This window comes from Apaloderma vittatum, unplaced genomic scaffold (assembly GCF_000703405.1).
Source record: "Apaloderma vittatum isolate BGI_N311 unplaced genomic scaffold, ASM70340v1 scaffold6405, whole genome shotgun sequence".
In the NCBI taxonomy this organism is placed as follows: Eukaryota; Metazoa; Chordata; class Aves; order Trogoniformes; family Trogonidae; genus Apaloderma; species Apaloderma vittatum.
This window is the reverse complement of record NW_009718737.1, coordinates 122,436-142,990: the sequence shown is the minus strand read 5'-3', so window position 1 is coordinate 142,990 and position 20,555 is coordinate 122,436. Positions and strand designations below refer to the sequence as shown.

At 45.9% G+C, this 20,555-nt stretch overlaps 1 protein-coding gene across 1 annotated transcript in view; it reads right to left on the bottom strand.

The window, feature by feature from the left end:
- Positions 1–529: 529 nt before the first annotated feature.
- Positions 530–20,555, bottom strand: part of LOC104274659 (plexin-A4) — a gene marked incomplete at both ends in the record, with an annotated part of 130,152 nt that continues 110,126 nt past the window's right edge. Inside the window, 5 exons of the mRNA XM_009870353.1 lie at positions 530–629; positions 2,026–2,129; positions 9,308–9,467; positions 16,965–17,111; positions 19,238–19,304. Coding sequence (XP_009868655.1) covers positions 530–629; positions 2,026–2,129; positions 9,308–9,467; positions 16,965–17,111; positions 19,238–19,304 — 578 coding nt within the window. The remainder of the gene's footprint in view (positions 630–2,025; positions 2,130–9,307; positions 9,468–16,964; positions 17,112–19,237; positions 19,305–20,555) is intronic.

Sequence of the window (20,555 nt, the reverse complement as noted above, 5' to 3'; positions counted from 1 at the left end):
TATTATTATTATTATTATTATTATTACTCCAGATGCAAATTACTCTGGAATAATAAGATAGCTGGGTGGGACACACAACACCCAAACTTGAGATATAACTGTAGACAGACTATTGCTGCTCATCCGTGCCACAGATTCTGTTGTCACGACAGACCATGCTCCAAGCACTTTGCCCAGACCAACTGAGCTCTTGCAGTGTGCAGTTCTCCTCCCTTGCCTCTCCTTGTGCAAACTCTGAGAGTCAGATTCGGTGAACTAAAATGTAGGCAGCTAATTATATCGGCTTTCATTAATGAGGGAGGAGAAGTACTTCCCAAGAGCAATCCAACCACTTGGCCGAACAGCCTGGAGTAGATGCCAAAGTTTTAGATAGCTAAATCCCCTCGTCCTGCCACCTCTGAAGCAATCTCATCAACCAGTTATCTGCCTATCGCTCTCTCTGCTGGTGTTTAGTGTCTTGTAACCACCATGAGGTCTGCGATGTCTTCTCCTGTGCTCTCCCCATCCATACCAGAACACAAATCCTTACCATACTTGCTGGCTGATGTTCGGGAGACCGTGGAGTTGTTGACTGCATTGTAGGCAGTGACTTGCTTGGAGACTAAAGCTACCACAGATCCATCTGGCACCTGTAGAGAAAAAGGGACTTTGTCGATAAACTTCCGAAAATTCACTGAGGAGCATGCCAAGGACAGAAGAAATTCAAGAAGCAGAAACTGAGTCATAAACCAGTGTCACTGAAGGCAGGACAGTAGTTTTAGTCCAATGCTTTCTTCAGGGGGCTATTAACAAAAAAAAGGGATAAAATCTCCTGTTAGACAGCAAGAAATCTGCACTTGGGCAACAGAACAACTGATGACGACGCAGACTCTGCTCTATTCAGGTCCTGACTCAAAGTCCAGCAATGACAATATGAGTCTTTACATTAACCTCAGTAAAACTAACAGTAGGTTCTTCATAAGAAGCCTGAAACGAGCCAGACTTTCCATTTCTACAGTCAGGCCTTGCATGTGGGTCCTGCATCAGAAATAATAACAAGCCGGTGGCTCAGAGCAGCCATATCAGGACTATCTGTGATAAATAAGACATCATAAAAAGGAGATGGGTGGAAGGAACCCTGCTAACAACGTCTAACTCTTGTCTGTGTAATAATAATAATTAGCACTTGCATAGACTGTTTCATCTTCAAAGCATGGCAGAGGCTAATTAAATAGCCCCTCAGCAATCATGAAAGGCATTTATTGGCTCTTTGTAGTTTTAGACCCACACTACAGATGGGGAAACTGAGGCAATAGGAATATCAGTGTCTGTCCCAGCACGCTCCTTGTCTGCCCTCAGGATAACCAAGGTAAATGAGGTACAGCTCAAAACCTTCTCAGCTGAGACCTGTTCTGTCCCAGATCATGCATATAGCTGGGAGCTCTCTGCCTGAAGCAAACAAGTGGAAAAAGCACAGAAGGGAAAGGAAGTTATGCCTGTTTTGTTGGTGAAATAAAATAGAAAACATTCCCACTCCCACTGAACAAAAAAATTGTTCTAGAGTAGGTCAGCAATGCTTCTTCAGTCAATCTGATGTGAAAAGTTTTATTTCCTTTTCAAATTACTGCTTGCTGCCTCCTCAGGTCAGCTCTTAAATAAAAAAATAATAGTAATCTTGTTATGAAACATAGATTGCTGAAGTGTGATTGACAAAACTGTCAGCATCGGATTAAACTTAATGAGGTGCTTTTTATTTTTTTGGCAAAGAGGGATAGTAGTAGGGGGAGTTTTAGACTAAAACTCCATTTTTTGTGAAATCTATTACTTGTGCAAGATATTTGTTGACAACTTCAGCCCTCTCTTACATATCTCAAGGTCATGTAGAGAGGGATCTCAACAGGATGGATGTACTCAACACAGGGGCTCTATCTGGTTGTTGCCCACTCAACTGTTATTTGTCTCTGCAACTTAGAGAATAGCTTTTTCCCCTTCTTCTTTTAGCTTTCATAGCTGATCTGCCATCCACCCATCCTCCCATACAGCTACCTGATAATGTGCCAGCGTGTTGAGCCTCTTCCAGTCATTCTCAATCTTGGTTGTGATGTCTTCATCCTGAAGGATCATCCTGGCACCGCTTGCTTGCCGCCACTCTGCAAGGAGAACAGGGACACTTAACTCTGTTGTGCAAAGTCTCTGAGATAGGGAGCAGAGCCCTGGCAGTCCCTGTGTCCGTAACCCATCTGGTCACACACGTACAGGTTGCATCCATGTCAGTCGTTGTCGTTAACACTCTGTCAGATGCCTCCAACCACGTACAGACTCACACGCATCCAGCGTCCTCTTTGCAGAAGGAGAAAGAAGGTAGATGAACCATGAAAGGTTCAGGGAGGTGGTTCAGGAAAATGGCAAAGTTTAGAGTCAAGTCATAGGTTGTCCAAAGTGTTTTCTTTACCCTTGATAAAATGATATTGCTATCACAAAACAACTGTTGCACAGGAAACACTCACCCCTTCAAAGAGTGACACTATACAAAAATCAGAACCCAAACAGAAATGAGAGGTCCAAGACTAGGACATAACAACACACAATAGTGAGGTCTATAGGGATTAATAAAGCTGTTGATCCATTGGCAGAGCCCAACAGAGCAAGATCTGGTGCGTTAGCACCTTGGTTATTCACACTGCTTAACTCCTGCCTGATTCCCTGGGCCTGTTCTTGCTCCAACATGGGTTTTTCCAAGACCAGCCTATCCTTGTGTAAGTCAGCCATCCCCATGGGACAGGAGCAAATGACTGTGCCAGGGACAGAACTTCATCCCTGGCCCTTTTTCCTTTTGCAGCATAGACACAGCCTTTAGTGGTACCTGAGATACATCTAACTGCCAAGACTCAGCCACAGAGAGGGCTTCACTGGGCAGAGCATCTTGTTCAGCACAGCACCAGACCCTGTACTGGGCTGAGTTCATCTCCATTAGCACTTGTGCCACACTTTTTGCTACCCAAATCCAGAATTGACGAAGAGCAGGGAGCCCTTAGCTTTGGGCACAGTAGAAACGCAACAAGGAGAAGAGCTGGAGACAAAACCAATATCCTGGTCCATGGAGCATGTAATTTCTACTAGCCTTCAGAAGCATGTTTTTGGGCAGAAGGTGTCCAGTTTGTGATCACATCCAGTTCTCCAGCCTCTACCCCAAAATACTCAATGCTTCCCTCCTCTCTGCAGGATTGGAACAACTTGTTGCTTCCCAAGGTACCACCTTTTTGCTCAAATCTTGAAGAGTGCTCCGTGTGGAGGACTGTCGAAGCCTTCCCCCCAGAGGGAAGGAAATGGCCAAAAAAAGTGTAGCGTCACCTTGTGGCACCAGGGAAGGCTGCAAGATTAACCACAGACAACCTGGACCATCTCAAGTCTCCATTTCAATTGTAATATCTCACTCACAGTGACCCAGCCACGTACGGTTTAGCCAAAGTCAAAGCAGAAAGTCTATTTTTTTGTGGGAGTTAATTAAAATGAACTCTTGGATTCGGAGACATCACCTGCCGCCCCTGTTTATTTCTCCTAATATAAAAATGCAAGGACCGTTGCAAATTTCTTTTGGTTTCAGCAGTTTTCTTATCACATAATTAAAATGCATTGGGAAAGCCGGCCTCGCCTTTATTATTCATTTAAATTAACAGGAAGAGGTCAGCTGCTGTGTTTATTGCTGGGTGTTACTTTGGATGGAGATACTCAGAGAGTAAGCAAAGGTTATGTTGGCTAAGCACTGGTCCTGAACTGCCCTTTGTTTACTCCAGCTCCTTAGATCTTCACCTACATTATCTTCGTGATGTCTGATGATGATGTTCTCAGTTCATTCATACCTGAATTGGATTCCTGGAAGCTAACTGGTCCCAAACATTGCTTGAAAGAACAAAAAATGCTGAAGTTTGGGCTTCAAAAGGTACTCTTAGTGCCCCAGAGAGTGCCAAAGCCAATTCTGCTGTCACAAAGTGTGTGTCTGATGTGCCTTCCTCATGGTTTCTTGGGGATGGTGTCCCTTTGACTTCTGTCCTTCAGGGCTCTGCATATTCCTATGGTCCTTCTCTCTCCTGATTCACCTTTGGTGAGAGGTTTCAGGAGAGTTTTTGGAGAATTTCAGGAGAGATACACATGTTCTCAGCATTGCCCTTGGCTCTGGTATGAAAGACAGGCACAACTTTCCTCATCATGTGCTTTGTTTGCATGTAAAGGCTACACAAGATGCTCAGAGCAGCAGCAGCTTTCGCTCTGTTCCAGGGGACCTGGGGACATCATGGAATATCCCCTTGAGCCCCTTGTGCTCCTGCACAGACCAGGGGATTGCCCTTCGCCTTGGCCTTCCTGCAGAAAGGGGCGATGCAAGGAAGATGAAGGGCCAACCTGACTCCGCACAAGACCAACTCCTGAGCAAAACAAGGAGGGAAACACCCTTCAGGGCAGGTTCAGAGCATGTGGCTTCGGTTTTGCAGCCCATTTGCCCTGACCAAATACAAATCACTTCACTGTGCACCTGAGCAACGACAGGGAAGGGATCCTCAGTGGTGGTCTCCCAACCATTCATGGTCTCAGAGGAGCACTGTGTGCTCCCCTTCTCCACGAGTGCCAGCTGAGGTGACCACACACCGATCTGCAAAGGCTGGGAGCAATGAGATGGGAAGGGAGGATGCAAAAGGTGACCCTGACATCCATATTCAGAGCACTAAGTGAAAACCATTAGCTTTGTCCTCGCTGGCAGCACCCTGTCCCCTCTCTCATCAGATCTGCTCACTCCTCTGCGAGCCAGCACAAAGGAAAGACATACTCCAATCCAATTTGTTACACTTCCACCTTCCGGAGAGAGGGAAGGAGAGGGGGAGGGAGGTAAAAAATCCCATTATCTTTATCAAGCCTTCCAATCAGGAGCAGCGGTAAATGAAAACTCAGGAGACAGCTGCTGTGAAGCCTTTATATTTCATTCAGCAGATAGTGTATCTTTTTATTGCACACAGGAATTACTTCTTTTTTTTTCTTTCTTCTGTTTTTTTTTTTCCTTAAGAATCAAGCTTTCTGTTCAACTTGACTGGGAAATAGGAAATTCCAGGGGTATTTGACAAAGAGGTGCTTCTTTGAGCTGTAGAACTGCCTGGCCAGGGGAGGACTCTATGGGGAGATGAGAGATGGGGAGATCATAGAATCATAGAATTGTCAGGGTTGGAAGGGACCTTAAAGATCATCTAGTTCTAACCTCCCTGCCATGGACAGAGACATCTCGCACTAGATCAGGCTGCCCAGAGCCCCATCCAGCCTGGCCTGAAAAACTTCCAGGGATGGGGCTTCCACCCCCTCTCTGGGCAACCTGTGCCAGGGTCTCACCACCCTCATGGTGAAGAACTTCTTCCCAACGTCCAATCCAAACCGACCCATCTCCAGCTTCAATCCATTCCCTCTAGTCCTGTCACTACCTGACATCCTAACAAGCTCCTCACCAGCTTTCCTGTAGCCCCCTTGAGATACTGGAAGGCCACAATAAGGTCTCCTTGGAGCCTTCTTTTCTGCAGACTGAACAGCCCCAACCCTCTCAATCTGTCTTCACAGGAGAGGCGCTCCAGCCCTCTGAGCATCTGATGTTGTCCCGCACCTCAAATTGTACAGAAAATGTCGCACTTCTCTTGTGCCTTTTTTCTGATCTGGATCACCCCAAAGATGCCCATTGAACAAGGGAGAAAAATGTAGCAGAGAGAATGTATTTCAGGGGCAAATTAAATATCCAGCTGACTGAAATATCCAAGTGGATGGAAGACCTACCAGCTCACTCTGAGTGCCTTCATTTGAGCTAGTCATCATCAGCTAGACCATCCTTTACAGGCACTTCTACGTCATGATGCACACAATCGATTACAGTCAACCGTTTCATACCATGTTCTGTGCTTCCCACCCTTTTCCAAAAGACCTTAAGTCTCCCATGAAGGTCTGTGAAATGGTTCGTGGCTGACTGTGGCACGTGGAACAAATGCATGTGGCTTACCCACGCTTGATGACTTTTTCATGATCACTCGTGCTCCTGGAGATTTAGTCTGAAGAGCTGTGAGGCTACTTTTAGTCTTACTATGGAGTATTTTTTCACTTCCCAATAAATTCCTTGTGAGAGATGCATTGGAATCAGGAGAATAAACCCTTTGTATCAGGAGAATAAACCCTTTGTATGATGCAGGCACCGGTACAATCAGGTGGGTAGGAAACAAAAATGGATAAATGTGATGTCCTCTAGGATGAGAGGAATAACTCAACTCTCCTTCTGGGGTGGAGAAAAGACTACAATGGTAGGGGGAAAAAGCTCAGAACATATAGATGGAAGATGCCTGGGCAATATTTGATCCTGCATATGCAAGTTGTCTGCCTTACTGCATGTATATTAAAGTTAGATCCAGGTTAAATGGCTCCTGAAGGTTGAATCCCATTTCCCAGTGCTGGACCACTGGTGGGGCAGTGAAATCTTGCCTGAGATGGTCAACAATTAGCCCAAGGCAGCATGACAGGGTGCAAGGCAGCATGACAGGGTGCAAGGCAGCAAACCTAGCAGCTCCCATCATCTCAGCAATCCCTTTCAAAAAGCAACCGAAACACAGGGAAGAGCCAATGCCTCAGCGTGAAGCCAAATTCCTGTTTTGTGATCCTTAATGCTTTCCCAAATATGGGCTATTTATGGCGAGGGCTTTAAAAACAAATAATAACAAAAAATAGCTACTGTAGAAAGAAGCCTTTACTCAGAGAGTTGCAATTTGGGGCTTGGGCTAAAATGTAACCTCAGGGTGTCCAAAATAAGTGCTTTCAGCTGACAACCCCCTCCGTGAGTTGTCTGGGTAACTGCAAAACATTATGACATTTGCGACACGTACAAGTCACTCTGCCTGCAGCTACCCTGCATTTAACAACTCAAAACAACTCATTAGCTTGTTTGCTTTCTTCCCCGTGAGCATTCTGGCCTTAGCATGGACAGAAAGCCTAGAAAATTGTAATTGTAATAGAAAACGGTATCGCCGTTTAGAAAATCATTGCTTTCAAGGCCAGATTACAGTCATCTGCTCTGACCTACTGTTTAGCGTGGCCGGTGCCTTTGCAGTTGTGAGCGTTCAGCCTGGGGCAGGTTCATCCTGAGAGCTCAGTGCTGCTTCCTAACGCCCATCAGCGCTTTCTCCTCTCCTCTTGCTGCCTTCACTGTCTACCTAAGGACTCCAAGTGCCAACAAATATCTTTTCCTGCAAAGGAACTGGGCTGGAAGTGCATATCCTCTTGCTGCCGCTTCATCCATGCCAGTCTTGCTTCTCCCACCTTGTTAGCTGCTGTGCTAATGGAGCCTGTAACTGTATTGCTGCTGGCAAGATTCTTCTACTACATGGAGGGTTTTTTGTGTTTGTTTTGTGGGGTTTCTTCCCCCACAACTGCATCCTCAACACTATTGGCCAAAGAGCTGCTCGTTAAGCAGCCTTCTGTCACTATGGAGAAGTCTTGTCCTTTGAGGGGTACACACATTCATGAATACTTTCTGGAATCTGCTAGTCCTCAGCATCACTCATGAGGTCAATATTTCTGAAAACAGTAGCAGTCTTGGATGTAAAACTGTCAGGCTCCAGCTGGGAGCCTGCACACGCACACTTCTGTATCTGCCAGTTGTCAGAGCTATACTGAAATCCAATGGACTCCAACTTATCCCTGATATTTGCAACATGCAGGATAAATGCCTGCTGCCCATTATGGATGCATTATTCATCTCCACAACAGAACAGGCTACCTTCCGCTCACAGACAGCCTGAAATCCGAACATGATGGGCTCTGTGGCCACCACCCAGCACCAGAAAGGTCAAGGGATCCGTCTGTAAACCTCACTCCTCCAGTCTACCGTGCCCTGACACTGGGCTCTCACCCTCACCATTCCCCTGCTGAATCTCAGAGGCTCCAAAATCATCTTGAGTCCTTTCTTCATGATGTATATCGTAGAATCCTAGAATCGTAGAATGCCCTAAGCTGGAAGGGACCTTAGAGATCATTTTAATCCCACCTCCCTGTCACCAGGGACACCACCTCTCGACTAGATCAGGCAACACATGGGGACATGATCTCTTCTTTACTGCTGCTGGCTTTGGCAGCTTGTTTTGTTATTCTGACTGCCTTTCACAAGCAGGAATCTCACTACAATTTCTGTCAGGAATCTCCTCCTGCCCTACACACAGACACATACACTTAACTCTAATCCCTGACCCCTCATTGCTGCCTCCATTATTGTTGTGAATTGTTTCTTGGTGTCAGTCTGTTCGTTCTCCATTTGATTCCTCTCCTGCTTTGATGGGTTTTAGAGACTCCATCATTTTCCACTCAAGTGTCTTTCACTGAAGGTCACTGAGGGCAAATTCTGGCAGATACAGCCACAATGCAGCCCCCAGCTTCCTACCAGACACTTCAGCCATACCCTGAGAAGATTTTTCTATATTCTTTCATAGTAGTCTCCTGAGGTAACACCACATCTGCCTCTGGACCCCAGCTTCAGGCATCTCACTCCTCACAGGATCCTTGCTCCAGATTTTGAGCATAAACGGATTTTCAGCCTCAGAGGCACCTCTGAACTGGGCTGTACAGCTCCCAGTGTGCCCCTGAGCCTGACAGAGCATCTACCTAGAAATGCAAGTGAGGCTTGTGCTGTTCTTTCCCCTCCCCAAGCAAAGTGCTCAACGAACAAGCAAACTACTGAGACAAAAAATAATCATAATCAGAAGGATGAATCTTTCCTTGAGAGCTCTTAATCCTTTATCAGACAGGAAACCTCGGAGCAGCAGATCCTAGCCTTGCTGTTGGTAGTGGGGTGCTGGCAGGAGGGGGAAGCAGTAGAAGATGAGATGGATGCAGCCCAGTGAGTAAAGGATGCTTCATCCCCTTTCCAACGCCCCTACAACAAGTTGACAACATCACGTTTGGTACTCTTTTTGCAATGATCTTTGTCAAGATAGTGAGAACAGTCCCACTCACGCCTTTTCCATACCCTTATCCAAGCTACAGTCTGTGGGCAGAAAAACAGGATGACTACTGGTCTTTCTAAATTCTTAGAGCCAAATATTTCATAAGCCAGGAACATGTATCAACTTATCAAGCTCTTCTGCCCTTTCACCACTGTTGCTGCTCTGCCTTGCACAAGCACCAAGGGCGCACTCAGTCTGGGCAGGTGGCACCTGCCCCAGCAAACAGTGTCTGGATTGAATTTGGCTGTCTCCCATCTCCCATCTCCCATCTCCCCTCTCCTCCCTGCCCAGGGGCAATCAGGGGCCTTTGTGAACTCACATACCCAAGTCCATATCAGCAGCTTTGGGCCGGTGGGAACAGGGCACATTCTTGAAGATGGCATCGAGGATCTTCTCCTTGACCTGTGTGATGGTGTCACAGTTCAGGATCTTCACCGGGATCTCGGGGCTGTTCACGTTGTCGGGGTTCACGCAGCTCAGGACCTGAAAGAGAGGCAGTAAGACCCACCAGACATTTCACAGCAGCAAGGGTACCCTGTGTCTCCCCTTCTTGAAGGTCCCTGTGTCATAGAAGCCAAAGGGAATAAGGGGAAAAATGTTTACCAAGAGTATTCCCTCCTTCAAGAGGGCTTTACACAGAGGGATTCCATGTATCGGTGCCTGTGAAACTACTATACCCATGGGAAGAGCCCCTTGGAGTTGAATCTCATCTCCATAGCGTCTTCACTATCCTTAATAACAGAAAGTCCACGAATACCAGCTCAGGTTCTGGCACTATCAGGAAAGATGGCACTCACACAAATGGTACCAGACAGTGGTCATTGACACAGTCATTAAAAATGCAGTAAAGCCTGACTATGGCTGGAAATGAATTAATATTCAAAGGACCCTCCAGAGCTTTCATTGGCCTCTGAACCATTCTGTGCTCTCTAGAGAGCCGCAAAGTGACCTACTTCAGTAGTGGCCTCCTTGCATTGCCACCTGACTTTGATGATTCAGCTTAGAGTGCTCTTGCATCTTTAAGTTTGTTCATCTTTTGCACAGCCATGCCACAGACCCGGACCCTTCTCAGATAAATATTATTAATTTGAATTGCAGGGCTACTTAAAAAAAAAAAAACAACCCACAACAAAATACCAAAATACCAACACCAATTTCTGCTTTCACAAATAGAGCAAGAGGATTGACTCAGCTAGAGAGACCTCTCATTCTTCAGAAGGGTATAATTTACTGCAGAGGTTCTGTCCAAGAGTAAATGCAAAGCATATGAGGTGGTACAGGAGAGAGGGATACCTTAAACACATATATACGGTGTTTAACCGCAATGTGCCTGCTAACTTTTGGCCATGTCTGTGTCCAGGATTCTGCTCTCTTCTAGTTATAAGAGTGTGAGGTCTATAAACTTTTATAGACTTCACATGCCTTTGCGATTGGAAGGAGTGTTCAGTGATGCTCCTGGCTATATACAGTCATTAAGTGTTCCTGCGCCACTTTTACAAGTGCAGACATGTTAGTTTTGGTGTCGTAGATGAATTCTACTTTGTAAATTCCCTTCTGTAGTATGCGATAGGCACTGAACTCTCCATCGCTTTCCATCTTAACCTGTTAAGATGCAGTGGGATCTGAAAGTGGCTTGAAGCTGGGTGAAATCATATCAGTATAATTATGTATTGGCTCAGCAGGCTCCCTTTGGTGCTGTTATGCTCAACTAAGAGGGACTTGTGAAGATATTGCTTACAAAGAGCTCTGTGATCTTTCTGGATGAAAGGGGAGATGTAAATATGAGATATTGATTAGATCATAAAGCTATTATTTATATGTCACTTCCAGGAGTACTGAAGAAGCATCAATTCAGATAATAATAACAATGGCACAGATTTACGGCTCTGTGGCATCTTTCATCTCAAAGAATCACAGAACTATACATAAAAAGTCCTGTTGAAACGCATCCAATGTTGAGGTTATAATTTGCTCCCCTCCTGTTCCACATCTGTAGGTTTGCAGTGACAACAGGCTGGGACAGCTCTTTTGAGAGTGTTAGGAGGTCACACGCTGTTCTAGAGACCAAGTTACTCAGCAGGTCTCTCTCAGTGATGTGAGGTCAGAGGAGGTGAAATGAGCTGATGCAGGGCAGAGCAAGCTCTGTGGCATGCTTCATCTCTGATGCAAACACCTGGGGTCCAATTCAGTTCCCCACATGAAGGCACTTGGCTCTCCTTACAATAACTCAGATTATCCTGCCAGGCCAGCATCTGGCCCAGAAGACCAAACATCTCCTGCAGGCACTGACTAGTGTCCACCACACCCAGCACCCACCATATAATGCAGACCACCATCCAGCTGGAAGATAGCAAATGGGATTTGCCCTTAAAACTTGGTTGTCCTTGATTTTCCCAGGGTGACGACTTTGGAAAGCACGGGAAAACTTTGCCTGAGTGAGCCATGATCACTCATCCCCTGACTACAGCAGTCCTTGCTTTCTTCTTTTCCAGCTCAGTTGGAAGAAGAAGGAGCAGGGAAAGAAATATTTACAAGGCCTGTGCAGAGAGGAGTTTGCTCTCAGTGTGGGGAGCTGGTAGTACCCATAAATCTCTGAACTCCAGTGTGTCAATGATGGTTGAGATATTCCTCTCAAAATCTTAGAGAATTCAAGCATTGCTTTTAGAAACCAACACCCCTCCCATAGCACAGTGACTTTGACATATATGCCCCAGGCTTCATATGAACTCTCAGCTGGTGTTTTCAAGTGTTCTCTCGTGGAACACCAATCTTTTCTCTGTACAAAGAATTTGGCATGGTCTATCTGTGTACTGCACACACTAAATCGCTGCTCTTTGAAGGTTGTCATGAGGCCTACAGAAGTCATCCTTACACCACACATTAAAAATGTCTTCTCTTCTTTCAACAAACTGAAGCTCCTAGTCATAAAGAGGTGTTTGCAATGGAGAGAGAGATTCCCATCACTTCTGTGGGAATCCTCCCAAGGGTTTCCTCTCTTGTCAACCCAGGCTTGTACAGATAGTCTCACTGAAAGACTAAGGTTTGCCCTGTGCTTCCAGCCAGAGCTTTCCTCATAAAAACTAAAGACAGAGAACTAGTGTCATGGCTCAGCTATGTCAACCAGTCTTTGAGGTCTTTTAGCGGGGAAGAGATCCCTGAGATGGCCTGTGTAGTATTCCTGAGGGAAGATTTGCAGCGCTGATCTCCTGAAGCATTCACTGTTACTGCCCCCTCACCCACCACCTGCCTTTGAGCCCTGTAGGGCAGAGTTAGCAAGGTGGATAAAGGGGAGGGGAGACTTCAGTGTCACTCAAGCAGATGCTGAACATTTTGCCACTGAGGGGACACCAGCTCTTGGCACTGCTGTTCTGTCATGCATTGAGGTCTGTGTCAGGACAGCATAACGACAGTGCCAGACATGAAGTCCACATGAAGAGGTATGGGACTGGGAGTAAGCAGAGGAGTCTATACACTGAGTGTATATGACCTTGGGGCCTGTCAACTTGCTGGATTAGTGTTTATTGACCTTTTTCTACATCTCTAGGCTTTTCTTTTCATCTGCCAGCCCTTCCAGTCATGAGCTGTCTCTAAATGTATATACATATGCAGCGCTTGACACAGCTAAGCCCTGATTTCTACCATAGATTGCTGGCATTTAAATAACAGAGGCAGAGCTTGTGATTACTCACATGTTGACCCTGGTTCTGAGTTCTCTGTAACATGTGAGTGGTCTGCCCTGAGACTCAGATGATGCCACAGTTTCTGTTCCAGGGATGATCATCTTTCTCTCCCTTCCACATTGGGCTAAGAAAGGTTCGAGAAGCCTAGCACACAGCAAGGCTCGACAGCGAACAAGAAGGACCCTCCCAAAAAAAGCCAAGCAGAGGAGAGCCCTGCTACCAAAATTCCTTGAAAAGTCTTAACCAAATGCATCTGAAAGTATCTTTACCCATCCAGAATACATTGTTAGAAGAAACTATCCGATTAGGCTCTCGGCATTGGAGCCACCGAGGTGTGCAGGGATCACGCAGAGCATGCTGCTGCTCGAGATGTACTGGGCAGCTCCCACCTACCACCTTCTAGCACTAATTAGCCAATAGTCCTGAGAGCTTCCAACACACATCGGAATCTTTTCTCACTTGCATTATTTGTATCAACAAAAATGAAGATGACACAGGAGAGGGATGGTCTTTTACCTCTCAGTCGCGGCAGAGCAGCGGCAGTAGGGAGTGAGGGGTGTTTTCTTTGCATCTGGACTCTGATTTGGTGAATGGTTAGGAAAAATCATGGATTCTGGCAAAGGCAGATGGGAGTCAGCAGGGATGAGATCTTCCTGTCTCTCGTAGCTGGAATAATCTAGCTGGGTTTTATTAACCCTGCCGAGCAGAGATGATGAGCACTGACTGCTAGCGAAGACATTAACACAAGAGGGTGTTTCTCTGAGGTATAAAGCTTGGGAGGAAGACCTACTGTTCAGTTACAACACATTTATTCTAGCAAATCATATCTGTAACTAGCTTGGTTTCTACTGTACTGCAAAATCCCTTGTAAGTACAGAAATTGTTACAATCTGCAAAGACCCAAGGACATCGAGGCTGCTTCCTCAGAGAACTGTAGGGTCTGGCAGACAGCATATTGGAGCTATCTGGTTTGGAAAGAAAACAGACTGAAACAATCTAGATTTCGTGAATGAGGTGTACATTGTAAAATCAATAATTCCAGATGTTTGAAAGTGCTCTGTCTTCTTTTTTCTCCCTGGATAAGTCAATTCCTTTGGATCTGGTTTTCAATTCAAAACATATTCAAAATCATGACTTAAAATATTTGGGCATGATTAATGAAAGCTAAAGAATAAATGCCTTCTAAAAGAAGCCCTGGACTTGTCTTCCTGGAATAAATGTCAATAAACAGCCTGTTTCAATGTGCCACGCTGCTGGAATTATGATTTAACTCAGTCAAGCAGTCATCTAGCACTCATGAAATGTTAACAACCCAAAGAATTTTAGCCACACAAACTGCAAAGAGTGGTCACCACGTGCATTTGGTAGAGAACGGGAGACATTGAGGGAATTCCTGTATTACAAAGTCTGAGTCAGGTCTTGTTTTGTTTCATTACTCTATTTTTTTAATAAAAGATGACAGACTGCTTAAGGAAGGGAGAGGAAGGACAAAATAAAACCAAAATACAGAGAAACAGAAAGGAAGAACAATCCTATTCATATTCTTCTTCTTCTTAATCTCCTTCACCGAAGCTGATCTCTGTAAATCTGCTGAGATTCCTATCGGGATATATTTGTCTGCTCTTGAGATGTAAGAGGGAGAGCTGATTAACATCAAACGACACAAAGCGAATGGAGGAGAGCTTTGTTCAGGCTGATGTATAATTACTACCCTTTGCTGGCTGCTTTATATCAAGCCTAAAAGGATCGGGGGGATTTCCTTTGGTGAAAGTGATCCCTCTGTGTCTGCATTTTTCTTCTTTTTGCTCCCTTTCCACGTGAGACCAGGCCTCCAAATTGCTAGACAACCACACGTAATAGAAAAGCTGCTGATTTAACAGGAGAGTCACATTTTCATACACCAAATGAAATGGTGGGCTTATTTAAAAATGAAGTCTGCCCCCTCATCAGACTTGAATTCAGTCAAAGCTCAGCTCTAGGCTGCCTGTTACTGAAGAAAAGCAGGAGTTCCTGGCAACCACCCACCTGAGCTAAGATCGAAGACAGGTCAAGGAACTACCATTGACTGGGCACAGCTCTCAAAGCTAGCTGAAGTGAAGTGAGATCAATGTCCCTCAACTGAAGGTGCACATCAAATAATCTGGTAAGTTCAGAGCACCTTTGGACAATCCTAAAATTTGACATCGGGGCCTTTCTGAGAACAGAGACACGGGAAATACAGAAATTACAAGGATCACTGAAGATCTGGAAAGTGTTCTTCATCCTGCAGAGACTTAGAAGCACCAAGGATTTAGTGCATGCAGGAAAAAGTGATGGCTGACAAATACACTAAGAGGAGACACCTAATGCTCTCTAATCAAGTGGGAAAAGGCTGTAATCTCAGAGTAGGAGCTAAAGCTGAACATATGTGATGTTTATCTTCCACCATGCAGACAATTACATTTTGAAGCAAATGATTCAGTGACAGGGATTAATTTTATTTCCCTTGAAATCTTTAAATCAGGTTAATTTTTCCTTGACTTCTGCTTGCTCGGGAAGAATGGTGGCATCAGTTCGAGAGAAAACCTAAAAAAGTTCCTCCACTGTGTTCCTCTAACATATTCCTTGATGCTGACATCTTCATTGGAGAAAAAAGATTTTTTATTTATTTTTTTTTCCGGTGAGGATTATTCTATAGAAGATCCTTACATTAGAGCTTCATGTAACTATTGACCAAGAAGGCCAACGGCATTCTGGGCTGGATCAGAAATAGTGTTGTCAGCAGGAGCAGGGAGGTGATCAGTCGTCTCTGCTCAGCTTTGGTGAGGCCACACCTCAAGTCCCGTGTCCAGTTTTGGGCCCCTCACTACAAGAAGGACATTGAGGTTCTGGAGAGGGTACAGAGTTGGGCTGTCAAGCTAGTAAAGTATTTGGAACACATGTCCTATGAGGAAGGGCTGAGGGAGCTGCGGCTGTTTAGTCTGGAGAAGAGGAGATTGAGGGGAGACCTTCTTGCTCTCTACAACTACTTGAAAGGAGGTTGTAGTAAGGCGGGGTTTGGTCTGTTCTCCCTAGTGGAGAGTGATAGGATGAGGGGAAATGGATTTAAGTTCCGCCAAGGGAGGTTCAGGTTGGATATCAGGAAGAATTTCTTTGCTGAAAGAGTTGTCAGGCATTGGCACAGCCTGCCCAGGGAGGGGGTTGAGTCACCGTCCCTGGAGGTGTTCAAGAAACGGGGAGATGTTGCGCTGAGGAACATGGTCTAGTGGTGTTCATAGGGCTAGGAAAAGGCTGCATGATCTTGAAGGTCTCTTCCAACCGAAACTGTTCTATCATTCTATGATTCTGTTGTTGCTGTCACTTGAAGCAGTTCGTGGGCTTTACACTGACCCAGCACCAGAATGTCTCAGGACATTTTTGCACTTGCCGTACCCTGAGCTCGGTGTCTCTGTGATCACAAGTGTCCCATGGACAAGGACTCTTGTCTGACCTGCCTGATCTCAGCTCTGGGGACACCAGGCATGGACAAGGGACCAGCAAACACCAGTCCTTTGTGCGTCCAGGCTGGGTGCTCGGCAGCTCTGCTGCTGGTGCTGGGGACCAGGGAGAAGGGAGCAGGTAATGGACTAAAGGACGCAAGAGTGAAGAGGAAGAAACCTCACCATGAAGATCACACTCCTCCCAAGGAGGAGCCCAGGGTGGTGACAACTTGCAGTGACAAGCTCAGCTTTCTGCTGTAGAAAGACCATTAACTTTGACTTACAACTCAGAGGGACGTTGCAAGGGAGGGCATTACTCCACGGAACAGTGGTAGATACTAGGAACTATTTTGTCTAATAGGAACTATTTTATCTAATAGAATAGATCAAAGTTCCTATATCTCTTTTCCTCACATTCACGGACATATTCATGACATAAGGCTCACATTTGTCTTTCAGTTCTCCCAGTCATCACCTAATGCAAACAACGGTAAAGGATTGGCATTTTCAGCCATCGCTGCAAGGAACAGAGATGCTTTCAGAGAACAGGCAATGACTTTGGGGAGCTGGAGATGCTCTGGGCAGAGGATAGGGCACTATGGAAATAACTTGGAAGCAGCCATCTTTGCAAACATGCCTTGCAAGCAGATCCTTCAGCCCCAAACCTCACTGTTAGGGGATGCAACTAGTCATTTTTCAGCAGCGTTACCTTGCTTGCAAGGGCTGAAGGAGTAAACCATCCTAGGCTATCAATATGCTGATTACTGAGTTCTTTTCTCTAAATCGCCTTTTACCAGAAAAGGCTGGACAAACCCATAGGAAGGTGTGCTCAGAGTACTCACCAGTGTCTTGTAATCAATCTGCTGTCGGATAAGCTTGTCCTCACTCAGTGAGTACCGGGCCTCCCCAGTGATCGAGTCGATGGGACCCTTTTCCATCTGCTGCTTGATGGCACAGAAAAGGGAGAACAGAGGTTCGCCAGCACACTCCTGCAGAGGTGAGAGACAACCATGAGGTGAAACAGGAAGAGTAGAGGTGAGAGCTCAACCTACATAGCATCTCAATGACTGTCATGGTTTGCCATCCCCAACCACTTGAGACAGAAGCATCAGTAGGATTCAGCCTATTCCATACAGCCTGGGAGTAGAAGTGACCTTCCACTTCCACAGAGTGAAACCAGCCCTCTTGAGTGTTCTGTCACAGGACAAAGATGTCAGTGCTCCCTGGTAATGTTGGAGCAAGCTGAGCCTTGTAGGAGCTGTTCAGGTGATTGCCACCGTGCCAGAGTTTCGCACTGAAGTAGGTGGTGGGCTGGGTGCCGGAGGACCTGGAGACAGGTCTGAAAGGGAAATGAACTGCTCGTGCCCCATTCAGGGTGTCTGGGGAGGGTCCAAAGTCTCCTTAAGAACTCTCATGCTGGAAGGAAACAAGGATGTTCAGGCAGGAGCAGCTCCATGACCCAGGAGAGACATGTCCCTGGATCCGTGTGGTTATATCAGTGATGTGTGGGGCCCAGTGCAGCACAGCACCAGGCAGCCCACAGGCAGGGCCAGCGAAGCACACCTCTCCCTAATTTCTCCTTCCCATCATTCACACGCACTCCACTGCTCTTCCCACACTTTTCCTAGTGTCTCCTCCTTTGCTGCCCTCCCCCTGCGCAATCGATGACATGCATCCCTCTTCACCCTTTCTTCCATTGCCTCCTTTCCCCTTCATCTCTCCATCCTTCCTTCTTCCTCTTCACCTTGCCCTCTCCTCTTGCGGTGCATCCCAACTCAATGAGCAAGGTCGTTTTCCTCTGGTGTAAATCCCAGCAAAAACAAGTTAATAATCTGAAGCAAAGTGGCCCCTTTCTCAGTTCCTACACCTGTCTCCCACTTAATTAGCTTATCTGCCAGCAGCATATTGCTTCTGTGTGCTTGTCTCTTGCCCTTATCAGGCCTCTGCTCAGGCTAAGGCAAGAAGACAAGTAGCTGACTAGGGTGAAAAAAGCCTATTATAAAAGCAGCTCTTTAGAGAGTCACCTCCTTATATCCTTTCCTTTCAGCTGAAAGTGGGAATCTGATACTGAAGTCACTGAAATTACCTTCCAGGGACCTTCAAAACCTTCCTATGTGTTCATTCTTGGATTGCTTGTGCTTGGGGAAGGCTCAAGGGGATGAGACTGATTTGTAAAGCCTTGAATTGCCAGGCAGAGGGTGGCTATTCTGTCCACACAGGGCTGTAAGGTGCAAGAATATCAGTGTTGGGAGTGGGTAAAAGGTGCAGAGCCAGCTCCTTCCAAAAACCTATCTCTGAGTTTGGTGGCTTGGCAATCAGCATGTTTGAAGCTCAGTGTGGGTCCCCAAGAGGAAATTAGCATCACCTAGCAGTCTCAAAGGCTGAAAGACTCTGGTTTTTTACTGCACATCACCCCAAGGAAACCCTCCAGGAGGAACGAGAGGGCTCAGAAAGTGTCTTAAATCCTTTCACTCTTTTGATGATAAGTGTCTTGGAAAGCCAATGCTACCTCCCGCTGGGTTGCAGAGAAGTGAAGGTCTCAGCCTGAGTTGGGGTCTGGATGCATCATGGGGTGTCCAGCCCTCTGTACCCAGTGTTCATGGCCGTGCCCAAAGCAGCCTTGAGACAGCCTAATGCCAAGAAGAACTTGGGCCTGGGCCTAAATTAAACTAAATGGGGATCTGGTTATGGTGTGCGATGGAGGTACCGGGTAGGGTGGAGTCACCGAGCCTCAGTACTGACTCTGAATCAGATCTTCAGCCACTATATACTGAAAATATGAGTCATGATGTGATGGAGATCTGACCTTGATAGTAAAAAGAGAGCATTTTCTACAGATGTCTCCATCACCCTCTGAAATCTTTCACTTTTCAGTACTGTCCCTTAGATCCCACCTCTGAACAGGAGTAAGATCAACAGGCTGCCTCTCTGACAAAGTGTCCTTCTTTGTCCTCCCTGGATCAGAAAACAGCCCCTCTCGCATTGCGATGTGAGCTCCTTCCAGGGAAAAAAAGCCTTCTCCTTTACATATCTGAGATTTTTTGCTCCAACCTTAACCCCACTAGGAAGATATATATTAAAGCAGCTGGTCATCCAGGTATGCTGCTCCTCTTACCTTGAGGAACTTGTACAGAAGGAAGGTGAACCAGTTAGTGAGCATTTTCTCAGCCACAGACTCTGTCCTAAAATCAGCCAGGGAGAGAAAACAAATTGTAAATGAGTTAGTCATACTACTCGTATCAAAGGACTAGACAAAAGATTGGCTTTGTCCATCTTCTTGCCCAGATCACTGAACCCCACGGAAACTCTGATATGATACCATCAGTATTAAGCATGTCCTAGGTTTTCTGTTTTAACTTTGGATTTAGGAAACCTGCAGGCAAATTCTTACTGCCCTATTGATGCTCCTGTGACTAAGGAAGTCCTCGTCTGTCTGTTTCTCAATTTGTCCATCAATAAAAAGGAGATGACAGAGTGTGAGGGAACATTCTCAGAGGAGCTCGGGAAGGATAAATCCATCAAATATGAGGAACTCGGAGTTAGGTCATACGACAAGTAGGTTATATAAATACTTAAGATCTAAACCACCAGAGAATGGCATCTGGGAGTGATTATACTCCTCATTGTGTCCATGTGGCACATTCACAGAGCTCATCCTTTTGCCCTGGTGCACTCTGTCCTCAACCAAACAAAAATTCATCTTTTCAGGATGAACTTTCCTATGGAAAGACTGACTCGGACACGGAAATTTGGTGTGGACACAAGGAGCACAGAATAAACCATATTGGTTTCAGTACATGCACTGGTGTTGCTCAAGAAGACACCAAGAGTCCCTGCGTGAACGAATTAAAGTGGGTCTTCCTTATCCTGGCTATCACCAAAATCATGCATCGGTTTTCACTTAGGACTGCAGCTTGCCTTTTGGGTTTCCTTCAGCAGAAGGTTGATCTTGCTTCCTCTCCATGAGGCTTGCAAGGGGATGGGTTTGCATTGCTGGATCTACAAGTATGGAACCAGTCAACAATCTTGCCTGAAAGCAGTGCCCTGTTACACAAACAGGGAGCACGTGACGGTCCCTTCCCTAGCAAAATGCATCTAATCTTTAGCCTGGTTTCCACAGGGATTTCTCTGTTCTTGTGGGTAAATCTCAGACGGTGGGGATCCTGGAGAAGAGGAATGACAATAAGAGTGTTTTCTGTCACTCCTCTTTTCTTGCCTGATATCAGAGAAAGAGGTGATATGGTCCCAGTTTGCTACCAGATTAATGCTGTGTTTCCTTTGTCTACAGTGATCATTGCTATGTCTCTGCCTAGATACTGCCTCTGTCCACACCAGCCCATTTGCCCAATTTTCCCCTTGGACAATGTCATCTAGCTGCTGTCCTCCCTTAGTTGTGGTATGATAATCTCCACACTAATCATGGTCTGAGTTTC